Here is a 25,678-nt window from a genome sequence, read left to right as displayed (position 1 = left end):
TTTTTCATCCAAAATCCATCCAATCAAACAAAGCTAAAAAAAAAAATATGTAATAAATTTGGGAATGAGTTTCACTGTTCTCACATCATTTCCCATCATTTAATTATATTTTTTCCCCTCCACAATTATAAATCTGAAAATAAAATGAATAAATATATAAAGACAATTCAATATTTTAATTCATTTTCAGTGCCAGTAAAATCTTAATAAGAAACCAAATTTTATTCTCATTCCATTTTCCATGTTTACAAGATAATCTTGTAAATATTTCAATGGAATTTCTAATCCTGATCCCTTAATTCCCTTCCTTTCTCATTCCCTTGATGATTCTGAGTTATAATCAAACACCAACTGTTTCAATAATTCCCCTTGCCAGTGTTTCTAGTAGAAATATTACCGACAAACAGAAACATTAATTATAGATTAAAAACGCTTTCCCGATGATCACTTCCAAGTGCTGCAAAAGAAACAATTAATTTAGACCTAACTAGCTAGGAGCAAGCTTAAAAGTTCCAATCCAGGAACAAGGAAGAGTTGCTTTCAGCACAATAATCCATCACGTGTTTCACAAAGTTATACCAAATGGAGCATACAATTCAAAATCCTGCTGATGATAGATAATGATCCAAGTAAACCTCAAACTTTGCATTTAAGCCAAAATACAGTAGCCCTCAAGAGGTCTCAGCAGCCGGTTGGGTCACTCCAAACTTCACCAGCAGCTTGCTCAGGGCGTCGGCTGAGCATACCTGGTACTTAACTTTCCCAGAGGCAGAAAGGAATACCTCAGCCAGTTCCAGCTTGTCCGAAGTAAGGCTCGTGCTGTCCATTGTCTTGCTCAGTACCTTCAGTGCCAGCTGAACTGCGTCTTCTCTTGAGATGTCGTCTTTGTAGTCCTGTTTAAGCATTGATTGTGCTGCTTGATTGTTTGCCCCAATCGCTGCAGCCTTCCATCCACCATAGTTTCCACTAGGGTCACTCATGTAGAGCTGGAACCCGAAATTCTTATCCCAGCCTGCAAACAGAAACGAAACACCAAAGGGTCGAAGCCCACCAAACTGTGTGTAGCCTTGCTTGGTGTCACATAGAGACTGAACCAGCTGTTCGACTGGCATTGGCTCTTGGTAAGCGTAGGTGTAGCGCTGGGCTTGGACCCTGGCTGTGTTGATAAGGATGTTGGCATCGGACATGATCCCAGCAACAGCACATGCTACATGATCATCAATCTTGTACATCTTCTCTGTTGATGTCGAGGTTTGAAGGAGTTTGGAAGTGACCTTCTTTTCACCTACCAAAACAACACCATCCTTTGATAGGATCCCAATTGCAGTCCCTGCATTTCCAATGGCCTCCATTGCATACTCGACTTGGTAGAGACGCCCTTCAGGGGAAAAGATTGTTGTACGGCTATCATACCTCCGAGACATTTTGTATCACACTGGAAACGAAATAAGTCTGTCAAGAGTACAACAATGGAATAGCAAAGTTATCAGCTCAGAAGGTACAAGAAAGAAGTACAACTTAGATATGAAATTCAAAAACAGAGACAAATGAGAGTGTCTAGAAAACTCGAGCTTAGAATAAAGCTACCATCAATTCCTAAAATGTTCACTTTTATGGATACCATTGCTAAAGTGTTTACTGAGTAATAATTACTTCACCATGCAGTTTCTGGCTCATAATTATGATTTCAGTGCTTTTACATATCCCCATTTTTTTGTAATATAAAAATTCAAGAGGAGACTCATAAGACTTTTTAAAAAAGATTACTAACCACCGAAAATAATTCCAAAAAAAAATTTGCAATATGAAGCAGAGCAGAGGGCAGTGGAAAAGACTAGACCATAGAATCAAGATAAAACTTAGTTTCAGAGACCTGCAATATGAAAATTTTTTGCATGATTCTCTACTTCAGTTAACTCTATTAGAATAGAGGGAAATAACAGACCAGATTCTTAGCAAAAAGCAATCAAGATATATGATGGTTTCTTCAGGCGTTCCAACCATTTAAGTAGAAGGATGTCCTATTTGTTTACATCCATTAGTTCGTAAGGGATTAAATGCTGATTTGAGGGGTCATCACATGTTTTAGAGTACACACAAAACAGTCTCACAGCTAATTCAACATATAGTCTTAGCATAGAGATAAAATATATGTAAATTAAGGCTTGATAGAATATTTTATAATGGAAAATACATTTCCCTTTCACAAGAAACAAACAAGTATTAATATGAACAAATAGAAAACCTAAACAAAAATGAAAAAGTTACCCCAGAAGAGGGAGGGGGTGGTGGTTAGAGAGAGAGAGAGAGGGAGAGAGGCAGCATGAAACCTCCTACAGGAAGAGAGAGAGAGAAAGAAAGAGAGAGAGAAGGTGACATGATATATATAAAGAGAGCAAGAGACAAAGAAAGAGGGAGGGCAGTATAAAATCCCCTACAGAAAGAGAAAACAGCATGAAATCCCCCAAAAAAGAGAGTGTAAGAGCAAGAGGCAGGGGAGACAGGGGCAGCATCAAACTCCCTAAAAAGAACTCCTAATTGTGATGCACCTCGCTCAGCTGATTGATCAACTGTCTCTTTAGACAAACAAGGAAGAATAAGCACAACCCAATCCTCAAGCCAAATAATCAACAATCTAGCATAACCAAACATCAAATTTCCATGTGACTTTTCTCCAGTTATGCCCATGGCAAAACAATGATTAAATACCCTCAAACCAAGAGCTAATGGGTACACAAAGATCTTGTCTGAACCAAGCTTTCCTAAAATATTTGCCTCTATTGCCAAGCCAAAAGATTATCCAAAATTGTCTAAACAAAAACAAAGCCTCCAACACTTAATTGGAACTAGGATGACCTAAGTTTATTTGTGGAGTTAACCTTAGTCCAAGACTAGGCTTCCTGTTGCCAACTCAAATAATTGAGATACAGCCACACAGACACAACTAGAAAAAGGAGGCAAAGGAGAGAAAGGAAACAAGGGAGAAACAAAGAATCAAATGCAGGCGTTGAGAAAAGGTAAATCAAACTTTTGCAAACTATTCCATTTCAAGATAAGCAGAGATGATTATTTTAATGGAACATTCACTAGGATCAGACAGCCCTAGATGTGATGAAATGCTTTAATGATCAAAAGATTCTCCATAATAGTGAATTAGAAGATTATGAACTCGATTATCTGGACCATTATGTAGCTCATTCTATATACTATATGAGAGCCTACACATGCTCCCTGATCTCGTTTTAGAACTTGCTTGTGCTTCACCCTAGCAAGCCACTACATAGCTATGCTATAGCTAATTTTTGCACCCACAAGATCCATAAGTTGAGAATAAAAAAAAAATACTTCCTATAGAAAGACGCAAGTACCCAGGACGCTTTGCAAAAGATCAGCTTGCTTAGCATTGAAACCAATTCACAATGTTGACAAAGACAATGTTACACCATGGGAACCCAGATTGCCTATGGTAAAAGGTGATAAATGAGGCCATAGCCCGAGAGAATTTAGAAAGTAATGAATTAAAGTACCTAATAAAAATATTAGATATTGAAAATAAACTACCTAATTAAAACAATATAAACATCATCAACATAATTACAATTACTGGTGTACTACTGCACAATTTGTAAAAGATACTTAGATGAGTAGGATAATTTATAATATAATGTGCACAGTTAAAATAATAAAACAATATCTGATAGTGATATATCATAAATGAAATCTCTAAATCAAGTAGCTCACTGTAAATTGCCTAGAATTAGAATTATAAGTTGAATAAAAAAGAATGAGAAAAAAATGTAAATGTAAGAATACTGTTTAAGAAAACTATGAAACAGATAACAAAAGCTGAACAGAGAATAAACAAGCATTTGTCTTGACTGTGTAAGATAAATAAAAAATTCTCTTGACTTGCATTTTGCTTTTCCTAAATGTGCTTCAACATTTTTCAGTTGAAAAAACAGAAGCTTTGATTTTAGGAATTAAATGCTAACAGAGCTGTGATTCAAAGAAGGAACAAAGTTACAAACAATGATCCTAGAAAAAAAAATTATGATTTGTGGGCGCTCAAAACTCAAATGGCTGAAAAAAAATGCCAAATAGGGAAAAACATGCTCAAAACTGCTATTAGATAGATGAAAGAGCCAAAAAAAAAAAAGGGACCATCAACAAGCAAAAAGAGAGAATGAAAATGTAAGAATACTCATCTAGAAGATTGGTTTGGGAGAGAATACTCCAAAAGGGACCCACTTTTGTGAGAACAAAAAAATGGTGTTCTCTATTTTCACTTCAAGAAAGACAAAAAACAAAACTATGTTCTACATTTCTGAAAAATCGGCCACACCCTGAAACTTGAAACTTAACACAACTAAGCCAGTAAGAGATACAATGCTCCCTTCCTTTTATTTTATTTTTTACTGCATTTCCCTCATAATGAAAAGCCCACAAAAAACTTATTTTCTGAACAATAAAACTGCACATAAGTCCTTTCAATCCCCCAGAAAATTAAAGAAAGTGAAAAGCTCAATTTTTAATTTTCCATCTAATTTATTTGACTATTTCTACTTTTTAAATTTTGCATTTAATATAGGAGTTCAATTCACGAGAGACCATTAATAAATAAATTAAAAAAAAAAAGGTAGCAATACAATCAACCCGAAAATCAAGCCTTAATTTGTAAAACTAGAGAAAAAAACATCATAAACAAGTAGCCAATATATGACCACAAGCAAGAAACACATGTTCATAATTCACCCCATGAACCCTAGAAATATTTGTTCCCCACGGAAATCACTGATTTAAAAGAAAAACATAACAAAAGTGTAGCTCCAAATAGTAACAACTGCAGCAGTAATACTTCTTACTGGGCTTACAAAAATTGGTAGAAACACCTTCCCTCCCATATTTATAGAAGGGAAAAATTCCATTCATTTCATTTCTCAAAGAACAGGTCCTACAGTATGACATATATCATTACATAATCTGGCAAAGTTTCCTACAAATCAAGGTTAGATGCAACCCTGCAGCATAACATCAACTTATTTTGAAATATCAACCAAGTGAAATGTAGCAATGACAAGGATATAGTTTCCATTGAGGAATAGTATGAATGAAAACGTGAGCTGTTGTTTCCAGTTGAGAAAGAACTCATGTCCTGTCCAATAATAATGAACAGTCCATAAAAAAAAATATATGAATGTTCCACCATTTGGCAACTTACAGAAAGTGGAAGAAAATGCCAGAATTCATAATGGATTCAGGTTCTAAAATGCAAGGCTTCTGTAGGCAGGCAGTTTTCAAGAAGATAGAAAATTAAATTCATCATCTATCACGATTCAAGAAATTTTGAGAGAGAAGTCCTGGTGCCATTTTTATCTTAATTATTTTAATTTTTTAAAATTAACTTTTCTCCCACCAACCACAATAGATCGAACATAGGGGTTCAGTTCTTCTTCTCTGTTCTTCAGCTCAGGTTTCGCACCAAACAAACATTAAAAATAAATTCAACCACGAAATCGAGCCCAAATACATAAAAAGTATAAACAAACAACTAGCATGTGAATAAAAACAAGAAATAAAATTCCATAATTTACTAAAAAAACCTAGAAATACTCCTAATGTACCGCGTATTACTTCAATATTTCACTTTTTCAAGAATCTGCAAACGAGAAAAACAAGGAACACAATTCTCGCCTTCTTTTATTCAGATCAATTTCCACAGAATAAAACAGAAAATAAATGAAAAATACAAGAGAAAATCAGGGGAAAACACAATCAGCTAGCCCTAATTATAAACTGAAAACAAATAGCAGATATATGATGATAAACACGAAATACATTTTGATAATTCAACGAAGAAACCCTAGGAAATGATCTGAATCGATGGATAGAGAGAGAAAGAGAGACCTGACGAGGGAGAAATCAGAATTTGGAGAGCACAGAGCCGAGAAGAGTTGAGCTTCGATTGCCCACTCTCCAAGCCAAAGGCCTTCTTCTATAGACACAGGTCTCGTTACTTTTTTGCCCCCCAAAACTTCTTTCTTTTTCCCTAATTACCCTTCCACTTTTTGACATTTTTCGCATACGACCATGCCGAAGCTTAATCTAAATTTTATTATTATTATAATGGTTGTCATTTAGGCCCAAAAGAAAATTAAGGGTCTGTTTAAAAAATGTTTTTGAAAACCGTTTCTATTCTCCGAAACCAAAATACAGAAAAAAATATTTGAAAACCAAAAAAACATTTTCTATTTTATGTTCTTAATTTAACATGGTTTAGTTGTTTTCGATTATTTTTACTTGTTTTTTTATAATTATTTTAAAAAATAATTATATAAATATATAAAATAATTAAAAATAAAGAAATAAATATAAAATTTATTTTTAGAACATATTTAAAAATATTAAACATAACTTAAAAACATTTCAAGTTTTCAAATATATTTTTATTTTAAAAAATATCATAAAACGGTTTTTAAAATATACTTTTAAAAACTATTTTTTAAAACAATTTTTTATAGCTGTTTTTAGAAGCAGTTACTAAACAAGGCCTAAAGGTCCAAGTCATTCATTAAGACTATGTTTGGTATACGGAATTAAAGTATTGAGGATAGAAAAAAAAAATTATTAAGAAAAATAATTTTTTCATAATTAGTTTCGTTAAAAAGATGAAAGAAAATTAAATATAATAAAAATTATATATATATTAAAATTATTTAATTTTTATATAATAGAAAAAAATAAGTTAAATGAGTTTAAAGTAACATTTAAAAATAATTTCCTGATTTGAATCTATTTTTCATTTTCTTTTACTTTTTTTTTTTTTTACTTTTTCTTTTTTTTTATTTCTTTTTCATTTTCTCTCAAATTTCCCAATAACCAAACAAGCCCTAAAGAAAATATGATTTGAATGAAATATTAATAAAAGCTATGATAATAGTATTCTTAACTACATTTTAAAAAAAAATATTTAATATATAAAACATAATGTTGACTAAAATAATGATAATCTAACACACCCATGTGTAGTTGAATCATATAAGATAACCATAAACTATTATCTTTCCTAGGACTTTGCTCATTATCAAAATCATCTATTTTTTAATTGTGGTCTGTCACAAAATTTAGATAAGTTCGAAAAAAAAATGTATGAAAATGATGCAGATATATAACCTATAGATAACGTCGTCATCCAATATTTACATCTGATGTCCAAAATCAACTATAGCAAAGCAAAATATAAAAACGAGCTACACACACATCAAAACGATAAAGTCCCTCGCTAATCTAGCTCGAACGGTCTGCTGGAGGGAACGGCCTGAAGCTTGGACCGGGCAGAGCAGAAACCCACGACTCTCCCGCGGCTGATCTCTGGCCCATACGTTGAACAAGGGCATGTATGTCATCAAATCGGTTGTCCATACGTTCAAAGCCCATGGCTATCTCCTCCCGAAGCTGGTCCACGGAGTTCATCAACCGCTCCAACATCTGGAGGATCCGGTCTTCACCGCCCTCAGGTACAGCAGCAGCAGCAGCAGCACGATGAGATGCTCTAACCTTTCGTCGACTGCCACACTCTCTAGTACGTGCTCTCATATTCCCCATTTTTTTTTTCCTAATGTGAGAATTGGAAAGGCAGCTCATAAGACTTCTACCAACCACGAAAATAATTCAACTAAATTAAGCCTCAAATCAAAAGGCAAAATGCACAGATTCTTGAACATGAGAATCATGACTTTGAGCCACAATCACTTCTCATATGGTTGAATCATTATGACACTCTAAAAAAATCAACAATAGACAGAACTGTCTAAAAAATCAACCTAGGTAAATAATATGATAAAAGAACAAAAACAACAATAGAACTTTGTACCCCAACTACTTGGGGAAAACTACCATCTAGGATTTCAATGAGAATCAAATAAAAAGAGCTGAGGGCTATCAAAAAGGCTATAGGCCATGGAATCTGGAAAAAAGTTATTTTTTGAGAATTGCATTATGAAATTTTTTTGCATCATTCTCTACCTCCTTTACCACCATTAGAATAGAGGGAAACACTAGACTAGATTCTTAGTAGAAAGGAATCAAGATATGTGATGGTTTCTTCAGACATTCCATTTTAGTGGGAATGATATGCTATTTGTTTACATGCATTAGTTCATAAGGGATTAACTGCAGAATTTGATGGGGGTCATGAAATGTTTGATTATGGAAAACACATTTTCCTTCTATGAGAAACAAAAAATTATTAACATGAAAAAACAGAATGCCAAAAGGCAAAAGGAAAAAAATCCACAAAAAAACAAAGAAACCATTGCCCACAATTAATCAACCCTAATCCCATAGAGAGAGAGAGAGAGAGAGAGAGAGGATAGCAAGAAATCCCCTAAAGAGAGAGGGAGGGGGAGAGTGATACAATGGTAGAATGAAATTCCCTTGACAGAGACGGAAACACAAAATCCCCTATATAGAGAGATAAGAAACAAAGAGAAGGCATCAAGAAACCCCCCTAGAGAGAGAAAAAAGAAAACAGAGAGAAGACAATATGAAACAACCTAGAAAGAGAATGAGAGAGGTAACATGAAATCCCTTAAGAGAGGACAGTAGCACAAGACTCCTAGTTGTGATGCACCTTGCTTAGCCAATTCAACTATCTGTTTAGACAAGCAAGTAATTCAGCCCAATTCTCTAACGAAAAAAATCAACAATCTAGCATAACCAAACATCAAACTCCCACTCTCTTGTTACACCTATTATAAAACGATAGCTAAATTCCCTTCAACCAAGAGATTATGGATACCCAAAGATTTTGTATGAACAGAGCTTTCCAACAACGGTAAAATCTTTGCCTCAATTACAAACCAAGTCATGCTTAATCAAGCTTTGAACATTATCCAAAATCATCCAAATGAAAACAACAAATTCCATGGAACTAAGATGATCTAAAACTAATTCAGGTTTAACCCAAGCTCATGCCTAGGTTTCGTATTGCCAACTCAAATAATTGAGATGCAACAAATTAAACAAGGCTAGAGAAAGAGGCAAAGAAGAAAAAGATGACATGGAAGAAAGAGCAGAGATGATTAATGGAACATTCACTGAAGATTAGACACCACTAGATTTGGTGGAACCCATTAATGGTCAAACAATTCTCCACACCTGTAAACAGAAAGGTTTATGAACTAATTATCAGGACCATAAGTAGCTCATTCTCTATGCTATATGAAAGCCTGCATGCACTTCCCCAACTGTCTTTAGAATTTGCTTTTGCTTCACACTTGGAAGACACTAAATAGCAATGTTATAGCTAATGCTAATTTTCCCAACAATTGAGAATAAATAAATACCTCCTGGAGAAAACGTAAGTACCCAAGGACACTTTGTGATGGATCAACACGCTTTATGTCAAAACTAATACATAATATTAACAGAGACACCATAGGACCCTATATTAGCATGGTGAAAAGTGAGATATGAGGCACAGCCCCAGTGAATTTCAAAAGTAATGAATTAAAGTAGCTAATAAAAATATTAGTTTTGAATATACTAAGTAAAACAATATGAGCCTCATCAACATATTTATAATTAATGGTATAATGTTGCACAATTGGATAAGATACTTAGATGAGTAGGATAATTTGTAAGATGAAGGACACAAATTGAATAATGAAACAATATATGAAAGTAATATACCATAAACAAAATCTCTAAATCAAGTAGCACGGATCAAACTCTAATCACTTAGAATTAGAATAATAAATTGAATAAAAAAAAAAAAGACAAAAAAAGTTTAAATTTAATAACATTCCTCAAGAAAAACTATTAAACAGATAACAAAAACTGAACAGAAAATAAACAAGCAGTTGTCTTCACCGAGTAAGATAAATAAAAAATATGTTGATTTAAACTTTTGTTCTTCCTAAATGTACTTCAAATTTTTTCAAAAACTTTGATGAAACAAAAGGTTTTTGATTTCAGGAACTAAACACTAACTAGCTGTGATTGACAGCAGGAACTGAGTTGCTGACGATAATCTTAGGAAATAATATTATGATTTATGGGCCAGAAATAATCAGATGGCTGAAAAAAATGCTCCATAAAAGCCTCAAATAGGGGAAAACATCCTCAAAACTGCTATAATAGATAAAAAGTGCAAAGAGAGAGGGGGAAGGGGAGTGTCATCAACAAGCAAAAGAGAGAATGAAAATCAAGAATACTTGTCTAAAAGTTTGATTAGGGAGACTGAAGGGACCCATTTTTATGACAACACAAGTACGGGGTTCTCTAATTTCTCCTCTTCAAGAAAGACAGAAATGAAAATGATACATATCCAACACTGAAATTTGAAACTTCAACAATGAAAAGCCAATAAAAAGCATAATATCTTTCTTTCCAAGATTTTCTCGTAACACTCCTTTTAACCCCCAGAAAATTAAAGAAAATGAAACTCAATTTAAATTTAAATTTATTTATTTGACTATTTCACCTTTTAAAATTTGTTAGTTTCCAGAGAAACCAAACCGAGAGTTCATTGGAAAAAAAAAAAAAAAGAGAGAGGAGAAAAAAAAATAGGTACCATATATGACCACAAGCAAGACACATTTTCATCATTCACAGCATGACCCTAGAAATATTTGTTCCCATGAAAATCATTGATTTAGAAGAAACATAATAGAATGCTTGTGTGCCTTTTCTAGGTGTTTTTTTTTATCAATACATGGTTTTTTTGTTTGCCTATCAAAAAATTTTAAAAAAAAATGCATAAAAAAAAGGTAGCTCCAATGGTGACAACTACAGAAGCAATAGTTTCATTGGGCCGGACAAAACTGTTGGAAACACCTGCCATCCCATATTTCTAGAGAGGAAAAATTTCAGTCATTTGATTTATTAGAAAAGCAAAAATGTTATCTGCAACCTCGAACATTAAGCAAATTATTTTGAAATATCAACCAGGGAAGTATGGTAATGACAAGGTGAGAAAGGGTCAGAATGAAAATGTAGCTGTTGTTCAGTTGAGAAAAAAACTCATTTGTCCTGTTCAATGTTTCCATATGCAACTTGCAAAAAGTGATTAAAAATGAAAAGAAAAAAAAAACTCATAATGGGCTTGGGTTTGAAAATCCAAAACTCAATATCATAAAGGCTTTTTACGAGCGTGTGGTGCGGTGGGTGGGGGAGGGGGGCTGGGGCTTTCAAAAGTTTCAGTTTTCCTCTCCTTCTTCAGCTCAGGTTTCAAAGCAGCCAAACAGTAAACAAAATAAAAAAGGGGAAATAAAATCAAGCCCAAATATATAAAAAAAAATACAAAAATTATACACAGACAACTAACATGTGATCAACAACAAGAAATCAATTCTATAATTACTAACAAACCTAGGAATGCTTCATTATTTCACCTTTCCAAGAATTTGTATTTGCCACGCGCGGGTTTAGTTCTCGTTTTCTTTTAATCAGATCAGGGTTTCACACCAACCAAACAGAAAATAAACTAAAAATACAAGAAAAAACAAGGAATTGCACAATGAGTGGCAAAATTAAGCCCAAATTAAACACTGAAACAAATAGTATGATAATAGACAAGAAATACATTTTGATAATTCAACGAAGAACCCTAGAAAATGATCTCAATCGATGGGTAGAGAAAGAGACCTGACGAGAGAGAAATCTGAAGTTGGAGAGGCCGAACTCGAAGCCTAAGGCCTTTCCTTATATACGCTGGTTTCGTTTCTCTTTGCCCCAAAATTTCTCCATTTTTTCCAAATTGCCCCTAAGATTTTGACGTTTTGTATGCACCGCCATTCCGCCTCATGTTGAAGCTCTATGTCTAGTTCATTATTATTATTATTATTATTAGGATTCTGACAGGTCTATACGGTCTTTTTGGAACACGTCACATTTATTGATAGCTACAACTTACAAAGTTGAAAAAGACTTCTTCGCATTATAGAACAACAGTTACAAAAATATGATTTGGATGAAATATTAATAAAAGATAATCAAAATAAATGATATCATAATAGTTTTTTCTAAAGTATATTAATAAAATATTTATTTTTTCTTAAATTTATTTATTTTTCTTTTTTTTTGTTTTTGTTTCTGTTTCATTTTTCTTTAAATTTTGTAAAATCAAATTGAAATATTTAGTAAAATTTAATACTTATTACTTAATAATTAAATTAATTTTAAAATAAATTATACTTAAATCGTTAACTTAAAACTTATTATTTTAAATATTAAAATTATTTGATAAAATTGATTTAAAATTTATTCTAAATTATCAATTAATGTATTTGTCATTATACATTATAATTGAGGCAAAGGAAGTCAAGTAACAATGGAGGTTGTGAAATAATAAAAAAGATCGTGAAAATAATTAAAACAAATGAAAATAAAAATGTGGATTTAACATGTCTCTATTTTCTAAGTAATTTCCATATTATAATTTTTATTTTTTAAAAATCCTAATTATAACAAATAGGGATAAAAAGATAAATAAAAATATAGACTTAAAAATAAATTAATTATTTTTATTTATTACTTAAAAGTTATTTCGATTTTAAATTATACTATTAAGTTATTTTACCAAATATATCTAATTTATTTAATGACATAAATTAAATTGTTAAGTTACTTTAAGTTATTAAGTTGGTTTATCAAATACCCACATAATCTAGATTTTTTTTCAATATTAATAAAAGATTTATTGTTTTTAAATTTATTTTGTTATTTTTCTTCATTTTTTTCTTTTTGTTTATTTTTCTTTTTATTTTGTTTATCTTCTATTTTCCTTCAAAATTTTTAGAATCAAATATAATCTAGATGTTTTTTCCTATATTATATAAATTATGCAGAATTTCACTAATTTAGGATTTTTTACCTTAAAGCCAATATCTTGTGACTTTTGTGGTGGTTATTTGAGTAACTAAAAGAAAACTATTGCATTTGTTTAATATGATCCCATTTGAAAATGATAATTCTCCTAACACCACAATGGCCTCTTTGATCCTTGGATCTTATTTTCGTACCCTTCTAGTTGGTCTTCATTTTTCATAAATTTATTGTTAATAAGTTTCTCACAACCATACAAACTTACATTCTTAATAAATTGATTACATACTTTCTTTTTCAAATGGTGTTGATAAGTATAATAGAAAACTTAATGAGATGTTAATTTCATAATAAGATATGAGATATTTCATATATTATAATTTTTTATTTTTTATTTTTTATATACTCATTTTTAAATCATTTTTTAATTATAAATTAAATTTAAGGTTAAAAAAGAAAGCTAAATAAATATTTATAAAATAATATTAATATATGTTACATAAATTATCTTTATATATTAAATAACATAAATTATTTTTTTATTTATAAAGTTTAAATATTTTAATAATGAATATTGTTAAATATAAGAAAATTTTTATTTTTATTTTAAAATAGAAAATATTGGAATGTGATATAATTTTTATTTTAAACAATGAAAATAATATATATTTCATATTATTTCTTATTCATTTCACAAATTATATATAAACATATCACATTTGTTATGCTGCTTAAAAATATTATGTTAATAGAATATATATATATATATATTCAATGATATCATATTTTATTAGAAATCATATTTTAAAATATGTACTTATTAACCAATAGGATATAATATCCTAAGGTATATATATTATATCGTATCCTATCATATCCCGTTAACCAAATATAGCCTTAGGTCATCTTCGATTGGTTGGGCATCACATGAGATAGGATATAATATTATCTTATCACATGGTTAGTAATGAAATAGTATAATGTATTTCGTTATTTATCCTGTCTTATCTTCAACTAAACATAAAATAAAAATAGTGGTTTAATATATTATACATTCTCTTTTTTATATTCCTTCTACATATGACATCTTAATCATATGATATGAGATATGCATATCCCATGTATTGTAAATTTATTGTTTTAATTAATTTTTTTATATACTCATTTTTACAAAATAATTTGTTATTATAAATTAAATTATGTTTAAAAAATAAATACTAAAAAGTATTTATAAAATAATATTAATTTATGATATATAAATTATTTTTATACATTGAATAACATAATATAAAAAAAAATTATTTACAAAATTTAAATATTTTAATCATAAATATTGTTACATATAAGAGAAATTTCATTTTTTAAATAAAAATATTGGAATGTAATATTATTTTTATATTTAAACATTGAAAAATAATATATATTATTTTATTCATTTCACAAATTGAATATAAACATAACATAACATATAAATATATTAAGTTGGGCTATCATGTTCATTAGATATAATATACAAAAATATTATATCCTAGGATATGTATTTCCTATTTAATGATATATAATATCTTAAGATATACATATTATATCATATATTATCTCATCAGGTAAATATAGTCTTATATATTTAATTATCAATTACAACAGGAAGAAAAAAAAACTCAAGGTCATCATCAAAATCAAAATGTAACTTTAATAGCACCTTGTTTCAATTTTTTTTTTTTAAATATACGAATTATCATTCTAATTTATATTCAAAGGAATTATATTTATAGCATGATTTGGTTGTAAGTTTATTAATTAATAAAGAATTTATAAATCTCATAGTGAATTAAAATTAAATTATTTTTTTAATAATCATTTATAAATATTGTTTGTTTTTAGCATAATTCTAAAAGAAAGAGTCCTACTTGTAATAAGTTTTATTTTAATATGTTTCTAGATATTATAGTAGATGTTTGATAAAACTTAATACTAATTACTTAAAATTTATTTTAAATCATTAAATCAATATATTTATCTTTATAAATTATAATTAGAGTGAAGAAAGTTGAGTAATAATGGAGATGGTAGAATAGCAAAAGAGATTATTGAAATAACGAGGGCAAAAAGATAGAATAAAAATATAAACTTAAGAATAAATTAATTATTTTTATTTATTACTATGTTTGACTTTAGGTCACACCATTAAATTATTTATCAAATATATTTAATTTACATAATGACTTAAATTAAGTTATTAAATCATTTTAAGTTATTAATTTCATTTACTCTGCACACACAAAGTTTAAAAAATCAAGAATAATATATCATTCTACGAGACATTTTTGTTTTATTTTCTATGTAAGAAATTAATTTTTAAATATTAACTAGAGAAGCAACACTCTTATTTGTTTGATGGAAAAAACTTAGATTGACATGAATAGTTGATTTTAAAAATGTGAGATTTTTTTTTTTACCATATTTTTAAATTTTTTCCTTAAACTTAATAATTTAGAATAATATGTTTTTTCTTTTGCCTTTTTCTTTTCCTTTATATTTTTTAAAAATAAAAGATGTTCAAATAAAGTGACATTATCAAAACACATTTTCATTGATGCACTAAATACGAAAAGAAAATTTAAAGTAAGGACTAACCAAATAAAAAATTTTAAAAAGAAAAAAATATATATTTATAGAATTTTTTTTTTAAAAAAAAATACATATATTTGGGGATTCATTCATGTGGTACTGCAATATTTATTTCACTATTTTTAAAAGAAAAATAAATGTTTTTAAAATTATATTTTAAATTCTTATAAACATTATACATGTTTGGTATATTTAATGCTAATAACAAAATCATATTTAATAATATTTTTAAAAGAAAAAAAAAAAGAAAAAGAGATGATGGGTATGTGTTTAAGAATGCTCTTTATTTTTAATTTTTATTATCAAAATGTTCATAAAAGTTTAACAATAAATCACGAGAACATGATACATTAAATACTTTTGAATTTTGCAAATGTTGTTTTGTATTTGGGGGCTTTTATTATATTTCTTAATTTAAAAATAAAATAAAATAAAAGCATATTCAATATTATATTAAAACAAAAAGTGTTATACTCTACATGTTAATCACTTAATCCAATCCATCCATCACCGATTTATAAAATGAAAATTTATTCAAATCTTTATAAAAGTATATTATATAATGTATAAGTGAATAATAAAAATTAAAACTAGGAATTACAAAGTAATAAAATCAAATTAAATTCCAAAAGACACCTACATATTATAATATTAAAAAATATTCTAATTTAACAGACCTATATATGACAAAATCACAGAACCTAACCATAAATCATTATCTTTCTCTTGGACTTCACTCAAAGGGCCAAAATCCTCACTTAATTCTTCCATGATCTTCCCTTCTCTGTTAAGTTTTACCGATCTAACTTTTAGATCTAGTCTTCCACAATTATTTTGTGCAACCCAAAATTCCCCATGAATGTTTCTTTGAATATTATCTGGACATCCAACAAGTTGTGTAAAAGTATCACTCAATTGAGATTTTTGACCTTGGAGCCAATATCTTGTGACTTTGGCGGCAGTTGTTTCAGTAACTAAAACAAAATCTTTATCTTTGCTTAATGCGACCCCATTTGAAAAGGATAAGCCTCTTAGCAACACCGTCACTTCTTTGGTCCTTGGATCATATTTTAGTAACCTTCCGGTCTTATCCCCTGTTTGCATTGCTATTGCATACGCCCTAAAAAATTCTATTGTTAATAATGGGAATGAGAATCATAACTATATGGACAAACTTTAAAACAAAAAATCTATATAATGAGTAAATTGATGATACATACCATCTTTGGAATATGGTGCTAGTATCGGTAAAATAGATAACTCCAGTGTTTTGATCAATGTCCAAAGCATTAGTAAATCGAAATGGGACTCCTTCTGCATTAGTGACTACTTGTTTGGCAACTCCACCATTGTGCCCAACCACCAATAGCCCAAAATAGGCATCTGCAATGTAAAGATCACATGTTGCTTCATTGAATTTAAGTCCTAATGGTCTTCCACATACTTGTTCCATTGCAGGGTTGATTGATCCATCACAAAATTTAGGAATCCTAATCAAGCACAAAAACAAACACATCAATTATTTCAAATACTTTCATACATTTTTATCCAACATAAAACGTACACTTACAATTACAAAGAATGTTGAATTGAACACTAAAAGAATACTTAATGGCATGCAATTAATATGAATATACAACATAATTAAAAATGAATTATATATTATTATATTTTTAAATCTATTTAAGAAATATATGTAATTATAAGTGAATATATACTAAACATAATGAATAAAAAATTTACAAGTAGTTTTTACCTGAACGGGGAAGTGATTGCAAACTCCTTCCATCCATGTTTCGAACCTTGCCATTTTAAAATTCTACCATCCGAGATGCCAGTATAAGGACCATCTCCATTACAATCGAAGGCAATGCTTTCAGGGCCAGATACCCTTGAAGGAAGTTCAAGTCTGTTGTATTTGAGGGCTTGATGTGAATTAACACATCCAAAAAGAGAAATCGAAATAAAAGAGAAGATAAAGAATTGTGAGAGCTTCATGGTGTTGAAGAAGATGATGGACAATTTTTTCTTTGGTACTATAAGAAAAGGTTATGCTGCTCGTAATTCTATATATAAGAAGAGAATCATAGGTTGTCGTAATTAAAATCAAAATATAATTGTTACAACATAAGAATTAGGACTCTAATTAATATTTGAAAGGAGTTTTTTTCCTAGTAGGATTTGTTTTTAGGAAGTGAAAGAAAGACTCCTAAATTATTTTGTTTTAATATGTTTTTACAAACTACAATAGCCTTTTGAGGGTGGGGACTAATAAAAAAAAAATCCAAAAAAAAGAGATTATTTGAGATAAATTTATAAAATAAAGAAAACAAGAAATCATTCTGAAGTAATTAATGTCTCAAAAAGGAACATTAGAGCCCTCTAATTAAAATGTCTTTCATTCTGCTACCCATTGGATACGTGGCCAAACTCTATAAGAAGTATAGATTTGTGACAAATCATGGTCACCGTGCCCTGGAGGGTAACAAAACTGATGCTTTTGAAGATGAAAAATGGGCTGGATTCTACGAGCGTGAAGGCAGTGCCACCTTCTCAAGGAAGTTCCCTGGGAAGGTAACCATTCTTGATACATTTGGAATGGGCATCAATGTTATTAAATTATATTTTTTTTATAGAAAAAATATATTATTTTATTATATGTTAGAAACGTGAAGATCTTAACATATTTGTAAATTTTTTTTATTAAAAATAATAATAATAATAATAATAATAATAATAATAATAATAATAATTTAAAATAATAAATTTTAACAATATTTTATCTTAAATAACTAATGAATAAAGTTAAATTTTTTTAATATGAAAATCATTTCATATACACATTTAGTATTGAATTACAAACATAATACTTGGCTGTGCCTAGTCCGGTGACCTCCTCACCCTTCAGAAGCTACTTCAGGACAACTCCCGAAATCCTGTTATGGCATAGACACCACTTCGTGTGTCTCCTGGTTTCGGCAATATTGAGATAGTTAAGTTTCTGTTCAATCGCTAAGGGAATCATCTTGCTCTCAGCAGCATGAAGATCAAACGAAATAGTGGCCATGCAGCTGTGAGGCTCTCAGTCAGCATATATCTGAACTGAAGAGAACCGTAGAGCAAACGAAAATGGAAATAGGTGATTCTAAAGATGCAGAGGATTAGGATTCCTGAAGCACGGAAGACCATGGCCAGTTCGATCAAATTTCAGAGGGTGAAGATGAAGCTTCATACATGGATTCTGAAAAGCCAAGTGAAAAACAAGATGTCGTTACAGTTCCCTGCATGGGCACCGTTGAATGCAACTCCCCATGCACGTGTTTTCACTTACCCTCAAACCCAAAACCCATCAACCCGCCTCAAACCAGTTTGGTCGACTTGCTAAACTGGGAATGTTTAGGAAGCTCAATCACCAGGATCCCAAGGAATTTCCCTTCTTTGGTCGACTTGCTAAATTAGATGCTGATATTTGCCTTTTTGGCGATCCGTTGAGTGTTATGGACACATTGTTTGATTTGGGCAGCTTTATGGTGAACATCCTACATTAACCGAGACTTATCCTATGTACATCAAGAATAATATATCATTCTAGAATGTATTTTTGTTTTATTTTCTATGTAAGAAATTAATTTTTAAATATTAACTAGAGAAGCAACACTCTTATTTGTTTGATGGAAAACATGAATAGTTGATTTTATTTTTTGATTTTAAAAATGTGAGAACTTTTTTTTTTTAACGTATATTTAAATTTTTTCCTTAATAGTGTTTTGTCCCTTAAACTTAATCATTTAGAATAATATGTTTTTTCTTTTGCCTTTTTCTTTTCCTTTATATATTTTAAAAAATTTTTTTTTGGCCTAATGACAAAAGATGTTCAAATAAAGTGACATTATCTAAACACATTTTCATTGATGCACTAAATAAGAAAAGAAAATTTAAAGAAAGTTAGGACTAACCAAATAAAAAAAATTTTAAAAATTAATTATAGAAAAATTTTAAAAAAAAAATATTTGGGGATTCATTCATGTGGTATTGAAATATTTATTTTATTATTTTTAAAAGAAAAATAAATGATTTTTAAATTCTTATAAATATTAAACATGTTGGTATAATTAATACTGATAACAAAATCATATTTAATAATATTTTTAAAAGAAAAAGAAAAAAAGAGATGTAGGAAGAGAGATATGTGTTAAAGAATGCTATTTATTTTTATTGAATAAATGTTCATAAAAGTTAAAGAACAAATCACGAGAACATGAAACGTTAAATACTTTTTCATTTTGCAAATGTTAAAACGTATTTGGGGGCTTTTATTATATTTCTTAACTTTTAAAAACAAAGAATAAAAGCATATTAGATATTATATTAAAACAAAAGGTGCTATACTCTACACGTTAATCACTTAATCCATCCGAGTCGCATTTATAAAATGAAAATCTATTCAAACCTTTACAAAAGTATGTTATATAATGTATAAGTGAATAAAAAAAAAAAAAAGACTACGAATTACAGAGTAATGCAATAAAATCAAATTAAATTTCAAAAGACACGTGCATATTATAATAATTAAAAATATTCTAATTTAACACACCTATATACGACAAAATCACAGAACCTAACCATAAACCATTGTCTTTCTCTTGGACTTCACTCACAGGGCCAACATCTTCACTTAATTCTTCCACAATCTTCCCTTTTTTGTTAAGTCGTATCGGTCTAACTTTTAGTTCTGGTCTTCCACAATTATTTTGTGCAACCCAAAATTCTCCATGAATGTTTCTTTGAATATTATCCGGACATCCAACAAGTCGTGTAAAAGTGTCACTCAATTGAGATTTTTGACCTTGGAGCCAATATCTTGTGACTTTCGCGGCAGTCGTTTCAGTAACTAAAACAAAATCATTGTCTTTGCTTAATGCAACCCCATTTGAAAAGGATAAACCTCTTAGCAACACTGTCACTTCTTTGGATCTTGGATCATATTTTAGTAATCTTCCGGTCTTATCCCCACTTTGCATTGCTATTGCATAAGCCCTAAAATATTCAATTGTTAATAAATGGGAATGAGAATCATAACTATATGGACAAACTTTAAAAAAAAAAAAAATCTATATAATGAGTAAATTGATGATACATACCATCTTTGGAATATGGTGCTAGTATCGGTAAAATAGACAATTCCAGTGTTTTGATCAATGTCCAAAGCATTAGTGAATCGAAATGGGACTCCTTCTGCACTAATGGCTACTTGTTTGGCAACTCCACCATTGCGCCCAACCACCAATAGTCCAAAATAGGCATATGCAATGTAAAGATCACATGTTGCTTCATTGAATTTAAGACCCAATGGTCTTCCACATACTTGTTCCATTGCAGGGTTGGCTGATCCATCACAAAATTTAGGAATCCTAATCAAGCACAAAAGCAAATACTTCAATTATTTCAAATACTTTCATACATTTTTATCCAACATAAAATGTACACTTACAATTACAAAGAAGGTTGAATTGAACACTAAAAGAATACTTTATGTCATGCAATTAATATGAATATACAACATAATTAAAAAATTAATTATATATTATTATATTTTTAAATCTACTTAAGAAATATATGTAATAAGTGAGTATATACTAAACATAATGAATAAAAAATTTACAAGTAGTTTTTACCTGAACGGGGAAGTGATTGCAAACTCCTTCCATCCATGTTTCAAACCTTGCCATTTTAAAATTCTACCATCCGAGATGCCAGTATAAGGACCATCTCCATTACAATCGAAGGCAATGCTTTCAGGGCCAGATACCCCTGAAGGAAGTTCAAGTGTGTTGTATTTTAGACCTTGATGTGAATTAACACATCCAAAAAGAGAAATCGAAATAAAAGAGAAGATAAAGAATTGTGAGAGCTTCATGGTGTTGAAGAGATGATGGACAATTCTTTCTTTGATACAATAAGTAAAAGTTTATGCTACCCATAAATTTATATATAAGAAGAGAATCGGTTGTTCTAATTAAAATCAAAATATAATTGTCATAACGTAAGAATTAGGACTCTAATTAGAATTAGGACTCTAATTAATATTTAATTTTTAATATTTCAAAAAAAAATGTTTTGCTTTAATATTAATTATAATCAAATAATGATAGTATTTAATTTGAGGTTGTACGGCAAAATATAAAAATAATAATAATTAAAATTAATTAAAAATCATTTTATTTTAAAATATTTAATCTTTATATAAAAAGTTAAAATAAATGAAATTATTTTGAAATATTATATAAAAATAATTTAATAATTTTAATTTTTTTTTCTTTCATTTTTTTTTTCTCTTTATATTCTCTCAAAACCAAATATAGCTTTAAGGTTTGAAATCTCTTTTTGATAGGATTGCAAAGGTATATTTGCAATATATATAAAAGTAATGCTTTTATGAGATATAAGCATCCCAATTTGCTAATTCAACGTATGATTTGTCACGAGGATGCAAATGCATGACGTAAATGAGGCATAATTGGAGAGAGCTCCCCTATTCCCATAACATTAAGAGACAAATTCCCATTTTTTATTTATAAAATATAAATATTGATTTTTTAAATTAATATAGATTTTTTATTTTAAAAATATTGATTTATAGACTTCTCATAACATTTAGATAAGTTATCTTTTCGGTTATATTAAAATATGACATTATCCGTTAAAAATATTCTAATGATAATTAGAAAAATTAATGTCTGGTTGATACATTTTCTGATTTTTATTTCAAAAACAAAAAATAATACTAATATCTATATAAAATACAAGAATATTTAAAAGATTACATATAAAATTTAATATTGTTTTCAAGTTAATTAAAAAAATTAAGGAATTAAAAACATTTTTTTATATAAAATTTCAAAATTTTTAAAAGTAATGCTTAAGACATCACATAACTTTACACTATAGTTTTTATTTTTAAATATTTTTTTATGAATAATTTTAATTTTAAAAATAAAAAACAAGAAATGTATCTAAGCAAAAACGAAGTCTAACAAAATCATTAATGTTTTAGTTTTAACAAGGATTTCATTTTAAAAAGTTTCAATGTGAAAAGTTAGAACTGACATTTAGTTTTTAAATATATATAATTTTTTAATTATAAAATTATGTAGGATATACAATATAATATAATTGGTGTAACAACGAGGACGGGTTTAAGCGGGAAAAAAGGTCCCTGGTTCTGAATTCATTCCCGATTTAGGAGAATTTCACCATTCTTATCCAATTAGAGGTGGTGATGGGCGATGATGAAAATATTGATAATCACGGATATATCGGTAACTTGATTTTAATTAATTAAAACTCATGAAAATATAAGAAAACTTCGTAACAATGTAATTAGAAGTATAATAGACAATTTAAATTTATTTTGTTGAAGAATTTAATATATATTATATGATTTGTTATATTAGATGTAATTATATTATGTGGGTCATGTGAATTTTGTAATTGTATACTCATTATCAAGTTTAATGAAAGACTTGATTTCATTAAATATCAATAATTTGTACATATTATCACATAGCCATTGGGGTTCAATTTTGACGGTTGGATCAGCTTCAATTTGGACCATCATATGCATAGGGTCATTATTTGTTCCCATTTTTTTTTTTTATCTCTACTAAATCTAAAAAATCAAAAGGGCCACCCACTTCTCTCACTCGGGCATCAAAAAGCCCTTTGCTGAAGCTGCCCTCCGCATGAGAGAATCCTAAAAAGGCCCTACTTTCCTCTTCCACTCTCAATCCTCGTAGGTTCTAATCTAATCATTTATTACTTTTTTTTTTTTTTTGCAACCCCCGTTTGATTCCCAAAAAAATCCATCCCCCATTTGATTTCCGGGAAAATTCATCCTCGTTTGATTTCCGAGAAAATCCATGCAAAACCCCCAAGGAAAACCAAAAAAATTGCTTTTTTTTTTTGCTCCCTGTGTTTTCTGGATCTGTTCTAGGGTTCGCTTTGCTTTTGTGCCATTGGATTTAAATTTCACGAACCCTAAGTCCACAATTTTTGAGCCAGGCTGAAAAACACAACCTTTGCCTGCAAATCATGATCAGATTACCAAATAACATCTTATGTTTTTTTTTTTTTTTTTTTAAAAAAAAAATTGGACAGATTTTGTATCCTGTGTGTGGGTTAGAGTGGTAGGAAATATCAGGAAATTTCCCGAAAAATCGGCGATACAAACCGAAATTTCACCATAAAATTGCAGCGGTCGACATTTTTTTTTTTGTGAAGATTTCGCTGATTTTTCGCTTCAGCCATTTTTCGTCGATTTTAATCGAAATTTGGCGAAATTTCTTCTGTCAACATTTCGCCCCCTCTTTCGTATCGCCGGTCACCGAAACCGAAATTTCGGCTATGATGGGATACCAATAAATTTTCACCATCTTGAGAGGAAATTAGCGGTATGCATCAAAATTCAAGGAATTTGAAAATAAAGGGAAAAATGGTGTTTTAGTTAAAAAAGAAAAAAAGAAAAAAAGGGAAGAGGAAGGCAATCTTACTTATTAAAAAATAAATTCTCTTTATTCATCTGAAAATAATTTGAATTTCATGCGATATGACATCAACTATATAATTAGTCAAAATTTTAAAAATATTTTACAAATTATTTAGTATTTATTTAGATACATCTCTTATCTTTTATTTAAAATTTTAAAATAGCAATATTTTTATATATATAATTCTAAAAAACTTACGTTGAAAAAATAACGGTTTGAAAGCTCTTTAAAAAAAATTGATGTCTAAATTTTTTTTTTGGATAAAATAATAATTCTTTTTAAAATCCTTAAGGTGTTAAGAAAATATACATTAATAAACAATGAAATCCATACAAAAAATAAAAATTAATAAATAAAAAACAATAACAAATAAAAATTCAAAATACAATATTGAGCAAGTTTTTACAATTCCTATTTTTTTCAATTCAACTATTTATTCAGATTGCATACTTAAAACCTTTTTATCTTTTAAGATATTAGGTTTTGACACCATATCTCTTGATGGTGGGAGTCCTTTTATCTTTTTCAATTAATAATTATCTCTTGTTCGAGAGAGTCTTAGGCTTCTATCTATTTACTTTTGACCACATTTATTGTTTTTGGATTTTAAGTAATTTATATATATATATATATATATATATTATATATATATATATATATATATATATTATAAACATGATGTTCTCCAAATGAATAAATTAATAAATTATGAATTTATTGATAAATTAATAATGAATTCATTTATCCATAAATCAATAATCCCATTAAGATAATAATTTTTCATGATTTCAAGAGTATTATTTTATAGGGATTTTACTATGGTTTTAAATTATTCTTTAATATCTAATTAAATTATAATTTCATATCCTTATAAAACTAGGATAATAAAGTATTTCATAATTTAATCAATCACCTAATAGAGTAAAAATAATAAAATAAGCCCACTTAATGAAGAAAATATGGTCCTAATTTAATTAAGACTAACATTATCTATAAAACTAGTGACAAGACCTAAATATTAATGGAGTATGATCCTTAGATATTACTATATTACTCTAAGAAAATTATCATTTGCTTAAGTAGCATGCTAGTTAAATTTGATTAAAAAAAAAAAGGAGTTTTGTATAGGAAACACAACTAAATATATTTTCTTAATCTTTGAGGTTATGTTTGTTTGGTCGGATATAGTATGACACATGATAAAAGAGGGGATATTATATTCTATCCCATGTTTGGTTGGTGATAGGTTGAGATAAATTATTTCATCATTTATCTTATTCTATATTTAACCAACACGAGATATGATACATGGTGAGATATATTGTCCACCTTTTTTTTTAATCCCTTTTACATGGGATATGTTAATCCCATGGTAAGATATTTTCTTAATCTCTTAGGCTACGTTTGGTTGACAGATAGGATATAATATGTACATCTTAGGATATCAAATATCATTAGATAAGATATGCATATTTTATGATACGATGTTCAATGAGATATGATATCCTTGAGTATACATATCCTATGAATATGATATTTTAAGGTAGCAAATATAATGAGATATGTTATATTATATTATATTTATATTTAATTTATGAAATAAATAAACAATAATATGAAATATATATTATTTTTAATGTTTAAAATAAAATTATATCACATTCAAATATTTTCTATTT

At 28.9% G+C, this 25,678-nt stretch overlaps 4 protein-coding genes across 5 annotated transcripts; all 4 read right to left on the bottom strand.

Moving 5' to 3' along the window:
- Positions 1 to 416: 416 nt before the first annotated feature.
- On the bottom strand, positions 417 to 5,990 carry LOC117924252 (proteasome subunit alpha type-4). Of its 2 annotated transcripts, none has more exons than XM_034842844.1 (2): positions 5,905 to 5,990; positions 417 to 1,452 (listed from the first exon to the last, which is right to left on the bottom strand). In XM_034842844.1, the coding sequence occupies exon 2, from the start codon at positions 1,422 to 1,424 to the stop codon at positions 672 to 674; it is 753 nt and encodes a 250-aa protein (XP_034698735.1). In that variant the 5' UTR covers positions 1,425 to 1,452; positions 5,905 to 5,990; the 3' UTR covers positions 417 to 671. The 2 variants fall into 2 exon arrangements, with proteins under 2 accessions (XP_034698735.1, XP_034698736.1); XM_034842845.1 differs by having other exon boundaries at positions 417 to 1,435; positions 5,905 to 5,988.
- A 1,153-nt stretch (positions 5,991 to 7,143) lies between these two features.
- Positions 7,144 to 11,661, bottom strand: LOC117923903. Its single transcript, XM_034842390.1, has 2 exons — positions 11,647 to 11,661; positions 7,144 to 7,612 (listed from the first exon to the last, which is right to left on the bottom strand). Exon 2 carries the CDS (start codon positions 7,600 to 7,602, stop codon positions 7,285 to 7,287), a length of 318 nt encoding a protein of 105 aa, XP_034698281.1. The 5' UTR covers positions 7,603 to 7,612; positions 11,647 to 11,661; the 3' UTR covers positions 7,144 to 7,284.
- Positions 11,662 to 16,116: 4,455 nt separating this feature from the next.
- Positions 16,117 to 17,451, bottom strand: LOC117923889 (protein STRICTOSIDINE SYNTHASE-LIKE 10-like). The gene is made up of 3 exons (XM_034842384.1): positions 17,216 to 17,451; positions 16,674 to 16,943; positions 16,117 to 16,573 (listed from the first exon to the last, which is right to left on the bottom strand). Exons 1-3 carry the CDS (start codon positions 17,449 to 17,451, stop codon positions 16,117 to 16,119), a joined length of 963 nt encoding a protein of 320 aa, XP_034698275.1.
- Positions 17,452 to 20,033: 2,582 nt separating this feature from the next.
- On the bottom strand, positions 20,034 to 21,370 carry LOC117923888 (protein STRICTOSIDINE SYNTHASE-LIKE 10-like). The gene is made up of 3 exons (XM_034842383.1): positions 21,135 to 21,370; positions 20,595 to 20,864; positions 20,034 to 20,490 (listed from the first exon to the last, which is right to left on the bottom strand). Exons 1-3 carry the CDS (start codon positions 21,368 to 21,370, stop codon positions 20,034 to 20,036), a joined length of 963 nt encoding a protein of 320 aa, XP_034698274.1.
- Positions 21,371 to 25,678: the final 4,308 nt, after the last annotated feature.

The sequence above is a fragment of the Vitis riparia genome, chromosome 10 (assembly GCF_004353265.1).
Source record: "Vitis riparia cultivar Riparia Gloire de Montpellier isolate 1030 chromosome 10, EGFV_Vit.rip_1.0, whole genome shotgun sequence".
Taxonomy (NCBI): Eukaryota; Viridiplantae; Streptophyta; class Magnoliopsida; order Vitales; family Vitaceae; genus Vitis; species Vitis riparia.
The sequence above is the reverse complement of the archived record's forward strand: the minus strand, read 5'-3'. Positions and strand labels throughout refer to the sequence as shown.

Coding starts and splice junctions, on each gene's coding strand:
- LOC117923888 (XM_034842383.1), bottom strand. CDS start 21,370: ATGAAGCTCTCACAATTCTTTATCTTCTCTTTTATTTCGATTTCTCTT. Junction 20,865..21,134: donor GAGTTTGCAATCACTTCCCC/GTTCAGGTAAAA, acceptor GTGCTTGATTAG/GATTCCTAAATTTTGTGATG. Junction 20,491..20,594: donor AGCACCATATTCCAAAGATG/GTATGTATCATC, acceptor TGAATATTTTAG/GGCTTATGCAATAGCAATGC.
- LOC117923903 (XM_034842390.1), bottom strand. CDS start 7,602: ATGGGGAATATGAGAGCACGTACTAGAGAGTGTGGCAGTCGACGAAAG.
- LOC117924252 (XM_034842844.1), bottom strand. CDS start 1,424: ATGTCTCGGAGGTATGATAGCCGTACAACAATCTTTTCCCCTGAAGGG.
- LOC117923889 (XM_034842384.1), bottom strand. CDS start 17,451: ATGAAGCTCTCACAATTCTTTATCTTCTCTTTTATTTCGATTTCTCTT. Junction 16,944..17,215: donor GAGTTTGCAATCACTTCCCC/GTTCAGGTAAAA, acceptor GTGCTTGATTAG/GATTCCTAAATTTTGTGATG. Junction 16,574..16,673: donor AGCACCATATTCCAAAGATG/GTATGTATCATC, acceptor AGAATTTTTTAG/GGCGTATGCAATAGCAATGC.